The sequence below is a fragment of the Drosophila sechellia genome, chromosome 3L, assembly GCF_004382195.2.
Source record: "Drosophila sechellia strain sech25 chromosome 3L, ASM438219v1, whole genome shotgun sequence".
NCBI classification, from domain to species: Eukaryota; Metazoa; Arthropoda; class Insecta; order Diptera; family Drosophilidae; genus Drosophila; species Drosophila sechellia.
This window is the reverse complement of record NC_045951.1, coordinates 15,807,641-15,820,745: the sequence shown is the minus strand read 5'-3', so window position 1 is coordinate 15,820,745 and position 13,105 is coordinate 15,807,641. Positions and strand designations below refer to the sequence as shown.

The 13,105-nt window shown below is 38.2% G+C and overlaps 5 protein-coding genes across 5 annotated transcripts in view; 1 reads left to right on the top strand and 4 right to left on the bottom strand.

Annotated features, from left to right (window-relative positions):
- The window catches only part of LOC6605882 (protein arginine N-methyltransferase 1), a 74,142-nt gene that overhangs the window by 9,647 nt on the left and 51,390 nt on the right, over positions 1 to 13,105 (top strand). The gene's annotated exons all lie outside the window — the stretch shown is intronic.
- On the bottom strand, positions 5,504 to 6,338 carry LOC6605885. The gene is made up of 4 exons (XM_032720106.1): positions 6,294 to 6,338; positions 6,081 to 6,239; positions 5,852 to 6,016; positions 5,504 to 5,791 (listed from the first exon to the last, which is right to left on the bottom strand). Exons 1-4 carry the CDS (start codon positions 6,336 to 6,338, stop codon positions 5,630 to 5,632), a joined length of 531 nt encoding a protein of 176 aa, XP_032575997.1. The 3' UTR covers positions 5,504 to 5,629.
- LOC116801306 lies at positions 6,723 to 7,353 on the bottom strand. Its single transcript, XM_032720107.1, has 3 exons — positions 7,190 to 7,353; positions 6,963 to 7,127; positions 6,723 to 6,909 (listed from the first exon to the last, which is right to left on the bottom strand). The coding sequence occupies exons 1-3, from the start codon at positions 7,331 to 7,333 to the stop codon at positions 6,742 to 6,744; spliced, it is 477 nt and encodes a 158-aa protein (XP_032575998.1). The 5' UTR covers positions 7,334 to 7,353; the 3' UTR covers positions 6,723 to 6,741.
- Positions 8,103 to 8,943, bottom strand: LOC116800964. The gene is made up of 4 exons (XM_032717900.1): positions 8,938 to 8,943; positions 8,682 to 8,840; positions 8,452 to 8,616; positions 8,103 to 8,391 (listed from the first exon to the last, which is right to left on the bottom strand). The coding sequence occupies exons 1-4, from the start codon at positions 8,941 to 8,943 to the stop codon at positions 8,230 to 8,232; spliced, it is 492 nt and encodes a 163-aa protein (XP_032573791.1). The 3' UTR covers positions 8,103 to 8,229.
- LOC6605884 lies at positions 9,214 to 10,629 on the bottom strand. The gene is made up of 3 exons (XM_032720108.1): positions 10,014 to 10,629; positions 9,787 to 9,960; positions 9,214 to 9,723 (listed from the first exon to the last, which is right to left on the bottom strand). The coding sequence occupies exons 1-3, from the start codon at positions 10,128 to 10,130 to the stop codon at positions 9,565 to 9,567; spliced, it is 450 nt and encodes a 149-aa protein (XP_032575999.1). The 5' UTR covers positions 10,131 to 10,629; the 3' UTR covers positions 9,214 to 9,564.

Here is a 13,105-nt window from a genome sequence, read left to right as displayed (position 1 = left end):
ATAATAGGGTTTTTTAAATGAGAATTCAAACATTAAATTAATGCAAGGAATATAATTAAATAAAAGATATTTATATTTCTTGTTAAATATCTCTCTATTGCCCAACTAACTGCCAACTTCCAACTTAAAGTGACTTAATAAAGGTCCCTGGAGACTCCTATGCTGTATTTACCCCCTCAAATCCCGGGGGCGCATATTCTCAATTCCCAGTGAGCAATTGGATATCAAAGGCAATTTGCCACATTCTGGGGATTTGGTGTTAAATATTCAATTCCGTCTGCAGCGGACGTCTGCGTTTGCATCGCGTTTCCGTCTTGGTTTCATTCCGTTTCCCATTGCAATGGCATCGTGGTGATGATGATGATGATGATGATGATGGTGCTGGTGATACTGGTGATGCAGGAGCCTGGAGATTCGAGACCCTACTGAAGGAGCGGGAGTACTGCCAAGTGGCAGAGTCTGTGGCCATTCCCTAACAAACAACAAAACGTGCACAAAGAATAAACTTTTCAATGGGTGAACAGTATAGAGGAGATTTGAAAATGCAGAAGCACTCGAAAAAATAAGGTATCAGTAATTTGTATAAGTCAATCAATCATACATAAAAAACCACTCATAATGAAATATGAATAAAACAAAATTAGTAAATTAAAGTTCGAATAAATGGTTTTATCATCATGCTTTCACCATTCCGTCTCGATATAGATATATTTTAATACTCAATATAAATATTAAAAAATAACTGGTTTAAACCCCAAAATTCTATATAAAGGTTTTATTAATATAAATAAGATTTTATAATTCGGTTTTTTTATGATGATATTTCGTCACTTCTCATGGCATCATAGTCATATCTAATGTTTTAGTTTTCGACTGCTTTTAATGATTTTTGAAGTATAGAAATAAATATTTTTTCGAGTGCATATTGCTGGAACTGAAACTGGTGTAATGTGTAGCAGATGAAACGGACAGCGACCAACGAACGGCCAAACGAGACGAACGATTTCAGTCAGTGGGACTGGATGGACATGGACATGGACATTTGGAGGCGTCGAACGGTGGAGAAAGAGTTTAGGTATGTGGTGGCACTGTAAGGGGGGTGGGGGGCAGTCAGTGGGGAGGGGGTGGAGCAACAGCAGCAGTCTGAGCAGCAGAAATTGCAGCCGATAATAATTATTTTTATGGAGTCTAGTCTGTGTCTAGACGATTTTTTTTCTGCCTTTGCTGCTGCTGCTGCTGCTGCTGCTGCTGCTGCTACTGCTTACTTCACTTCACTTGCCGACCTGGCTAGTGTCTGGCCTCTCGCTCGCACCCATCGCGCCGTCTCTCTCTCTCTCTCTCTCTCTCTCTCTGCTGCCGTCTAGCTATCTCCCTCCTTTAACGGCCTCTCCTCGCTTGACTCCCCTTACTAAATGCTCTGCTAAAGCTACTGTGTCATTGTTTTCGCTTTGATTCCGATTTTAACTGGTAAACTGGCATTTAACTGTTTTTCTGTTGCTGTTTGACAAACAAGACAGACGGACCGAAGGGGGGCGCAAGTCTGAAGGGGCATGTGGGGGGGCTTTTCCAAGGAGCTGAGCTCGAGTGAGACGACAAAACGGCGACGACTGCAATGAGATAGTGAACCTGAGCGAGGCATGACAGACTCCAGTTAAACGCCGCCGCAACCGAAATGGACACACAAAAGACAGCCAGTCAGATGTGGGGGATAGTTGGTAGGGGGGGGCTTAGTGGGGGGACTTCAGCGGAAGGGGTTCCACGTTTGGGGCTAGACGGGGAAGAAAGTCAGGCAGTGAGCCAAGCATGCAGAAAGTAGGGCCAGACAAGCCAGAGGCGATCAAAAGCTGTGACAATATGGTACAAAAGACATATATATCTATATATAAATATATTATATATAAATTATATCACTGAGTAAACAATATAGATATATATAACATAAGGAAACAAATTAAAGCTATAGTTTTAGGTTCTATATACATAAAATGTAGAGAACTTAACCTGAATAAATGCCTATCTATATACATAAGTATCTTAAAAATAAATATTAAGCATAACAGAGATATAACATTTTCCATACACAGAAGAAATTTTAAGGATTCAACTTATAACCGTTCGCAAAAGTATGCTACATAAATAATGCTGTGAAGATCCTTTAAAAAAATGTTTAAAATGAGGTAAGATTGTAGGATCTTCAGTCTTCTAAGCAGCTTTAAAAATTAAAACTTTCTGGCCAATATTTTTTTAAATCAAAATCATACATTCAAAGAGCTCTGTTAGTTAAAACCATATTTAGTTGTCTTTATGTGGACAACTACTTTTCGCAACCACTGTGCCGACTCCAACTGGTAACTCCTTCTGCTGACGGCGCTCCATCAACTGCATTTAGCTGTTTGCCTCGCTGGGCACGGGAAAAATGTCACCTCCATGGCCTCGGGTCCAAAGCGTAAAGCCCGGGGATCTGGCGACATTGGGGTGCTGATGGGGGATATGGGGCATATGGGCTTGCGAACCGAGACGGGGACAATTGTCTGGTGCTGTCCGCTCGTCATTCCGGCATTCTGATGCCTTTTTTTGGAGCGGCGCAGGCGGAGAGGGGGGATCTATCTAGGAGAATATGTCCCTCGACACCTTTCGGTCGGGGCTTTTGTTGTTACAGCTGCTGCTGCCGCTGCCTCGAGATATTATGTTATTATGGCAATTATAGTTACACGACTTTGGCGGCATCTATGGCATTTTTGGCCCGACGACAGCTTCGCATGTCTGCAGTTGCTCCTTTCCACCAATCCCCTCCACTGTATGTATGTATGTTTTTTTGTGGCACCGACTTCTATCCCAGATTCCCGCAGATAAGAGAAAGGCAGCCGCTGACTGCATTGCAATTACAAACATTTTAATGCAGTTAACACACACCTGAGACGTCGGGCGGCCGAAAGGGGGAGTCCCATCTCATTTGCCTGGCTCTTTTGCAATCCGAAACTTCTTTCGGTCCGAAAGAAAAAAGAATCAACAACTGCAACAAAACAAGCAACTTCAAAAGCCAAAAGGCGACATTCGGTGCGTGTGTCAGTTTCCCTGGGCCAATCTCTTGATGACGCCGCCACCGCTGCAGTTACCTTCCTCCCCAAGCCCATCCTCAACCGCATCCACCTTCCAAAACCCCCAACTCCACCCTTCAGCACCTTATTTGCGAGGTTTTCATTATGCCCTTTCTCTACAGGGTATGCAAATGTAATAGCGGTTATCATATAAGTAATTAATTTAGATATGAAAACTTAAATACAAGTAATTAGAAGTTATTTTATAAAATTAAATTAGAAATATATACTCTTGTCATGTTTTATTATTTATAATGCTCTCTAGTGTATCTGAATCTTCGGAGTTGCAAGCTGAGCTCCCCTCTTGATTTGCCGCTCCAGTTGTTATCAGTGGCTGTGGCAGAGCGGCAGATACAGATACTCAAAACGTTGTCGTCGTCATCGTCGTCGTTGTCTGTCGTCGCTCGCCGCCTTTTGTAGTTGCCGCCCAGAGCTGCACTTACATGTGAAAGGTGGGAATGGAGTCCAGGCGGATCGGCAGATCCAAAGGGGCGGGCATAAGGGTATTAATGCCATGTCCAGCAAATCGTTTTGACCATAACCCCACCACCATAAGCAGAAAACGAGCACAATCAGTTTGCGCTTCATTTCATCGGCTTAATATGCAGCACAAAAAATAAAAAAAAAGTTGGTTTGTCTTTATTATCGCAGGGGAAAAGGAGGCACACACACATTCCCTGACCGAATGCACACCCTATTCCTTCCTTTCCACATCGACTGCAACTGTCGCCAGCGGCATTCGAGGCCTCTGATCATCTGCGGCTTCCTTCGATTTCAGCTGCATTGTTTTGGCCCGCCATCGGTGCTGGGTATCGGATATTGGTTGCGGGGTATGGGTTATGGGCTATGGGTTACGGGTTATTCCTACCGATTCGCGTACGCGTCAGAACTCTGACGTCGCGCCGTCAGCCAGACGTTCTCAATAATATTCAAATCACTAGCCGAAAATAATAACAACAAATCTTGCGCCGACTACAATACAAAGAAATTTATGATTTTGCGAAAGCCAAGTCGGGATACTCTTTCCTTCTTCTTGTAAATTTTAAAGACTATTTCAAAAACATTAGTGCTCTTGATCAGTTACTCCTTATAGATACTGTACAAATGCCAGCCCATTGTAACATTTTGCATGCTGTAGCTGATATACCCGCTTCATTCACTTTCGACTGAGTGTAGAGCTTTGAAAAGCAAAAGCAAAATGAGGCAATAATACATTTATGGTGCTATCGTCTAGACATTCGGCCATGCCGCCAGTGACGAAAGCATTTGGATATCGGGAATCGCAGTTGCGATAAAGTAAGAGCCCAGAACAAAGCCGCAATAAATGGGAATGGAAACAAAAAATAAAGCGGCACAAAAAAGCGTTATCAATGTAATCAAATGATATTGATTATTCACTTCTGTCTGACTGGCCGACTACGGACTACGGACTACCTGCCTGCCTGCCCAATGCCAAATGTTAATGTTCTCCCGGTCTGCTTTCTGTCTGCCTGCCCCTGCCATTTGCGTAGAATTAATGGCAAATCATTTATAATCCGACAGACAAACAGTCGAAGCCACAAAGCTTCCACCTTGACCGTCGGCATCTGCACTGCACACATAGTATACAGTGGCGGTCAGGCGATTAGAGCTGAGCACTTTAAGATTGCAATCTTTCATTCTTTCTTACTGCAAAAGTTTCATCTCAAGAACTTGTCTTGCACAGCATCCACCATCTATAATTATATCAAGAATTCAAAGGTAGTTTATATCTAAAATTTTGGCATTTAAAATAGATAAGTTGCTTTAAAGTTACTAATATGCAGGACTTTAGTTAATAATTCCAAAAAATGTATAAATATATTTTTATTAAATTACTTACCGATGGGGAAATTTGTCTTTGCATATGTTTAGAGCTATTCTATCTAACCACATAGTTGCCTCCAAGCTTGGCCTATTATGTTGACCCCGTCTGTATATATTACGCAATCCGCTAAAGATTGGGTCATGCTGGGGAGTGGGCACTAAGGAACTTAGTCAAGCGATTAGCTTCCGTTTCAGCGACTGCCTGTGGATGACTTGGCAGCCTTGATAGCCCTGGGATTTCACTAATCGGCAGACGGGGATGTGGAGGTAGCCTGAATTTGTATTCTAGGTCATTAGGCGAGCAAAAGCAGGAACAACAAAAACCATTCCAGGATCCCCAGAAACCAGACGGACGAGGAGTATGAGGAGAGCTGGTGTCGCTGGGACTGGCAAAGGCATGCCGGGGAATATGTTTAATTTATTATTAATGGATGGACCCACCTTACTTTTGCGCACTCTTTTTGATGAATTATTTCGAGTGATGCTTTCAGACGTTCCTGGAAAAGAAATACTTACCAACGAAAAATGCTGATTCAGAGTAAATTAAATTAAACGGAGACTAAGCCGCAGCAGAAATTTAATAAAACCAAAAAATTTGAAACACAATCGATACAACAGTTATAACTTTATAGGGTATCAAATAGGCTAGCTCGAGACATTATTAAGGCGAATAAAAATGATGAGCTTTACTTATTCAATATCCTCAAATAAATTTTAACTGATGCTCGTGCCACTTTATTTGTGGCCCAATCCGTGTATATGGCATAATCTCCGTTTGGTATTATAATAAATCGTCCGAATTCCTCCTCGAGATTTCCGGTAAAGAGTTTATCCACAATAACATCGTGCTGGAAAAGTGATGATAAGGAATGTTTTTCTTTTTTCTTAAAAAAAAAAGGATTCCTTACATCATAGGGGCAGGTGTGATTCATATTGGTGCTATGTTGAAAAGTTTTATAAAACGTTTTAACAAACATATTTTTCTGGTTTTTCATGAACTGGCAGCCATCGTAGGATAGATCGAATAAGAATGGCTTGTAGCCACTATCAAACCGCCTGAATTGAACAGTCACCTGCGCATGATATGATAATTAAGCTCAAAGATCCAAAGATCACATTGATTTGGCCAAAACTCACCCTCGCATCAACAATGGGTAGCTGATTAAGTTTCGTGTAGATACTTATGTACTTGTGGGTTCGGTTAACCGCCTTGATGCGACACGTGGGAAAACTCATAAAGTCCAGGTTATACGAACTGCAGTTAAGGTTGGTAAATGTAACATGGCAGAAACATATCTACATAATAAAGCAAATCTTTCATTATTGGTTTGAAGAATCCCTTCCGATTACCATTGGTAAAGTCAGCCAAAATTTAACAAGCAGCCACTTCGACATTTCTATTGAAACTGTTTTTAGTTATTGGTTTGCTCCACGTTGAATACATATTCCTCATTAGTTCGCTTAAACACCGTAAATTGTTATGTAAATTACTTAATAAGATAAATGTTTTTTTTTTTTTGGTTTTCATTGAATGTACTTAAAATGTTTTTAATAAAAACATAAGAAAAAATACATAAGAAAGCCGAACTACTAGGCTCACCTGAGCTTTTTTGTGTTGAAAACCAGAAATATTGAAATTAGTACAATTTTTAAGCAATAAAAGGCTATAGGCTATAGATATTAGGATTTTGGTAAAATAAATTGTTTAAACTATTAAACATATATTTTTATATATGTTTTAGAATGTTATATGCATTAATACTTGTGCAATGTATCTACTTGGTTTTTTCTGTACAATTTAGCTGTGTCTTTCCGTAACTCTAAGGTAGAGATTCAGATATGCCCGAATAATGTTATCAGTCGACCAATTGCTATAAACAGCATAGTCGCCATTTATCATTGGTATGTACTTCAAGAAATCCGTTTCTATATTTCCCGTCCAAAGATGATCCACAATGATGTCGTGCTTAAAAAATGTTCTATTAGTAAGAAAAATTAAGTTTGTTTCGATATACTTACATCGTACGGACACGTGTGATTGATATTGGAACTGCCTTTGTAAATTTTATAAAACAGTTTTATAATCGGATGCTTTTGATATCTAAGGAACTTGCATCCATCGAAGGTGTAGTCAAAGAAAAATGGTTTATAGCCGTGATCATGACGCATAAGCCTAAACGAAATCTGTAAAAAACGGGGTTATTAAGAATTAATCATTTCAGCTATTTAGTTTTTTCTTAACTTACTGTTATATTGTCGATCGGCAACTTATACAGATTTACATAAACATCCAAGTACTTATGTGTACGGTTCACAGCCTTAATGAGGCATTTTTTGAAAATTGCGAACTCGGTGTCTTTTGAGCCACATTTTATATTGGTGAACGTCATATGCGTGTGGATGGCCTATGTGGAAAAATTGACATTAATTACATCTACCTAATTACTATTTTTACCATTAGAAATCCCATTATAATAAAAACATTAAAAAGTCTTCGCATGATGACCTCCGCCACTGAGCGCACAGCTAACAATATATTTCGCTTATTATTCTGAACAAATATCGACCAGGTGAATGACAAATAATGACCAGGTGAATTACCAGCCATATATATATAGTAAAATAGTTTTTAATTTGAGTCGAATAAATGATCCGTAATTGAACTAAGATCAACGCCGAAATAAATAAAAACTCCGAATGAATCCGCTTTGCGTTTTTATTGATTGAATATCAGCTTAAGACTGAAACAGTTGGTGTGAGAAAATCTTAGATGTACTGGGTTAGTGGGTTGTTTACTTGATCTGCGCGAGAGCGCTTCTTACTTATGCTTATGTGCATACATATGAAAAAGAATTCTTATGTGCTACGTGGCTATGTGCCTGCCTAATGGCTGGGTTCTGATTTCGGCTTAAGTGGATGCGCGGCTTAAGTGGGTGCGCAATATCGGGGTATTTAAAAGTGGGTGCGCAATATCGGAAAATGTTTGTTTATTTAACAAGGCATCGATGCGGCGGACCACTGCGGTCGGTCATTTGTATAAGTGAATTATGAGGAAGGCATAATTACGTTACTATATATATATATATATTAAAATAACATCAGTACACAGAGGAAAAAATATTAAAATATAATATATTGTTAAACTAAAATACAGTTATTGACTATCTCTCGATGTTCAAACGGACGGACAGATGTATAAAAAATACATATACTTTGTAACTTCAGTGCATATTTAAAAAGTTATGATATTTCGTAATATGTTACATAAATATAAGTTTCTTTACATTTATATTTTTGACACTCTTATGTATATATTTATAAATGCACGAGCAACATTATAAACAGACCACTCGGAATATATGGCGTAATCGCCATCAATCAACGGAATGTATTTCATAATATCTGACTCCAAATTTCCAGTCCAAAGGTGATTCACAATGACATCGTCCTGTATTATTATTCATGGTTAATTTTAGTATATCAAATGTTTTTAACTAGACAAACTTACCTCATAAGGACATGTGTGATTGACGTTCGAACTATTCTTGTATATATCATATAACTTTTTAACAATCGACTGTCGTTGATCCTTTAAGAACTTGCAAACGTCAATTGTGATGTCTACGAAAAATGGTTTATAGCCATTATTGTGTCGCATTAGTTTGAGCTTAACCTGCAAATTGTTAGCCACCCAGAAACTTTTAAATTTTTATTTTTTTAAGTGCATTTTTAACTTACTGTGACATTATTTACCACTTTTTGATGCAGTTTTATATGAATATCTATGTACTTGTGAGTGCGATTCACGGCTTTTATGAAGCATTTTTCAAAGTAAACAAACTTTTTGCCTCGTGTTCCGCACTTGAGATTTGTGAACGTCACGTGGTTAAAAACAATCTAGGCCGTAAAAAGAGGTTATTAATTTGTATTTTTGTATCTCCTTAAGAATCTTACTGCAAAATATCCCAAAATAATTAATATAAGAAAAAAAAACTCGCATGGCGATCTTTTTATGTTGCGTTCTAAGCTCATACTAATGAGCTTAATGGTTTAAACAAATATTGGTTCGAATAATGACGAAGTCTATTAGCAAAATAAATTACTTTGAAACGATCTGAGTATAAGGATAGTTTCACTTCAGTGGTGAATATGTTTAATTTTTTTTAAGTATATTTTTCTACAATGCGTGCAATTCCTCTTCCCTGAACAGATACAATTTATATCAGAACTTCTACTCAAAACATAATTATAATAATTCACATTTGTGTATTTATTTTATTCGTTGTATTCGTTTGTGCATATCATATATAACTTGTCGAAAGAATCAATAAAATCATTTTACCATACACTCCGTCACAGTTCAATTATAAGCTAACTACATATAATGTTTCACTGAATGCTTGAAACAAATGTTATTTTAAATATAATGAGCAGGCGCATTAACAATAGGAAATATAATTAATCCAATAGGTATTGATGTCTTATCTGTGTGTATGCACTACATATAGAAACTAACATAAAATGTTTGCCCAACATTTATTTTGTGGTTACAAATCATTTTAGAACGTTTGTGATACTTTGTTTTCAATGTTTTATGTTCAACCAATTGCTTATTCTTTTATCAGTTTTTTATTTGAAAGAAAGTGTTGACCAACAGACGAGGAACATTCGATGAATACCATGTCGAAAAAATGGCATAGTCTCCGTTGGGTACAGGAAGATATCGCAAGAATGCCCTTTCCAGGTTACCAGTCCAAAACTTGTTAATCAATATACCATTCTGAAGTCGGAATAAATTATTAAGAGAGCGCATATTTCAAAAACGTATTACATAATTACTTACATTGTAAGGGCAGGTATGATTTAAGTTTGACGCATTGATGAAGGTTGCGTGAATTTCTTTTAAAAAAATCATCGATCGCTGGTTTGGATTCTTCATGTACTTACAAAAATCGAAAGTCAACGACATAAAAAATGGTCGGTATCCATTGTTATACCGCTTCGATTCTAATTTAATCTAGAAATTTTAAAACTAATTGTTACAACTTTTATACAATTTACCGCACTTACCATTATATTATTGATGGGAAGTATATCCAACTTCAAATCAATATGTATATATTTATGTGTTCGATTTACCGCCTTGATGCGGCACATTTCAAAGTTTCCAAACGTACGGTCGATCATTTCGCACTTCAGATTCGTAAAGCTCAAGTGAGCTGTAGATAGCTTAAATGAAGAAAATTGGGAATGTGATTGGTTATTATATTAATTACGCTTACTGCCACCAAGCAGGTTAAAATCACATTGATCCTCCACATCTTTGTTTCGTTTGCGAACTGAAACTTCTAATATTTAAACGCTTTTTTCAGGAAATCGCGTTATTATCCATATAAATTTTATGGCATATGAACAAGTTAATGATATCGTATTTAATAGCTCTTTATATTGAGATCTCAATCGAAGATTTTCATTTTATACCCGTTACTTGTAGGCTAAAGGGGCATACTAGATTTGTTGAAAAGTTAGTGATACTAATCACTAGCTGGTCAAGATCATAATTATTATGGCTATAGACACGTTCCCAAACCGTTTTTGAATGTACATATTATTCAACCCAGACGAAACCGAATAAGTATCCGTAAGATAAATGTGCCCGCGGAAGAGATGACTTAAGTGCGGCCTGGCTGGGAAGTTGCAAATCGAAATAAAACTGGCCAGCAGAAGTAGCAGCAGCAGTCGCGGCCGCAAAAATCCACTCCAGACAAAAAGAATTTTATTGGCCTTCACTTAACGCTCATAAATTTGTCTGCCGCAAAATCTGCGAGACGAGACCAGACCCGAAGACCAGAAAAAGCAAGAGAACTGAAATTAAATGAATATTGTTTATAGTGCCACGCTTCCGCAGATGTCTAGATGTCTGGAACTGGTTCGGAAACACACAGTTTGCCATTCTGGAGGCGAGAGACGTTTTGTAAGAGCTACAACCCACCACCCCCTCCCCCCCTGCAGTTCACCATTAAAATATTGTTGCACAACTGCGATGCACCGGATCCCTCCCATTTCTTGTTGCGGAAAGTGCTCGCGGGTGAGTGCCGAACTTCACGCACAAATCTGATTAAAACTCGGTCCCAGTTAATGAACCAAGACCCCGACCATTGCCCCTCCGGCTCGCAAAGGAAGTGTGCATCTGGATGGAGTGCAGCAGGAAGATGGCCAGCCAGTCGCACAGATAGTGCACCGTCTATAAATAGCCAGCAGCCAGCAGCCAACGTGCCACATGTTGGTCAAGTTTTTCACTCTCTTTGCCGCTTTTAGCACTTTCAAGCAGAAGTCGTCTAAAGTGGTTTCAAAATTCGGTTAACTACCAATTTTAATACTCGTAGACTATAAAAGTATCTACATATATGCTATCTTTATCCATATGTGTCTTTACCAATTAGATACCGTATAGGGTAATATCATATTAAGAGGATATGATATTTAAGTTTTCGAAAGTATCCCACAATTTAATAGCATATTCTAAATTTTAAAATCATTATAAGTATTTGTTTATTCTAGATTTTATAGCAGCTTGAAGTACCAAGTCAAGAAAATCCTTAATCTTATTAATATCAACTTTAATTATTAAATATATAATATAATGAGAAAAAAGAGTACAAAGGCATAATTGTTCTTAACAATTAAATATTTATTTTACTGAATAAAATTAGTTAAAATCATATTACAAAAATATAATATGTTTCAAAGATACTTATTTGATTTCCCAGACCTAGTTTCTCTTTTGAGTATCCATTTGTGGTTGCCCTGCTCAGCAAAAGCTACCCACATCTGCCTTTTGAGCAGCAGCAGTTGCACTTTTGGCTGCGGTCCGAGTTTGAGGCCTCGCTAAGGTCCCCATCCCACCCTATACCATCCCACCCTATACCATCGCATCCCATACCATCCCATCCCATACCATACCATCCCATCCCGAACCTTTCCATCGAGTCGCCGTTGCAACAGCAACCATCTTTTAATAAATGCGAACGTGATCGCGTTTCGTGCGTCACTGCATGCCCAGACAACTCACACAGGCGCAGATACTGTGTGCCATGTGCTGGAATATAAAGACCCGACTTTTCGAGGCGTTGCACCTTTGGCAAAGGTGCATTGATCGGGATTGGGATCGCTGTCTGGGCGAGTTTCTGCCGCTTCAGCTCCTCCGACTCCTCCTTGTCCATCTCCTCGCTCTTTTTTTTTTTTTTTTTTTTTTTGCCGCGGCCATTGGCTGCGCTTATTTTGTGTACATACTTTCTGCTCTTTTCCCCCATTTTTTAGCTTATTTTTTGCATTCATTTTGTAAAGCGAAATTATTATTGTATTATGCACGCGTATGCAACAACACAGCCCAAGTATCCGGAGACAGAGGCTTCTTTTCCCTTATTTTCCTCACATTTTTTCGTTAACGACGCGTGCGTCGGCGGCCGAAAGTGCGTTCAATGAACGCTCCGCGGAGCAACGATCGGGATGGTTAATGTTCAGACGATAACGCCGGACATTGTGGATCGGCCGATTTTCGGGGGATTGGGGGTTGGGTTTATTGGGGGCGACCAACTTGAGTCAGAGGGCCTGTTTTCGCACGCCCTTGGCATCGTATGACCATATCATAACTGGCCGATTGGCACTTTTGTGAAAATATGGAGCAGGGTCAATGGATTCACTAAAAGAAAATTTCATTAAGTATTAAAAGAATGCAATAGTAAACATATATCTTATAATCCTACGAGACTTAAATTTCCATCAGACTGATAAAATATACAATTAAATATAGAAATAAATAAGTTTGGAACACTATATATATAATAGTATTGTAAAATTTCTTTAGAAAAATGAAATTATTAAATAATATAACAGTTTAACCTGCTTTTTTGTTAGTCTTAACTTTGCTATCAGATTTTTATATAATATTTGATAAAATGATATCATGTAGCTTTTAGCATGTATGCGATTTTTCTTTCTTTTTACTAATACGGAAAGTTTTAATCATGCTGCTAATGGAGTTTCTAGAAAGTTGAGAAATTAGGGCTAGACCCACGCTTTACAATGCCTCGAGTACATTATATATATTTTTAACAACTCGTCGTCAGACGCTTTAATTTGCACATTCTAAAAAGTAACTT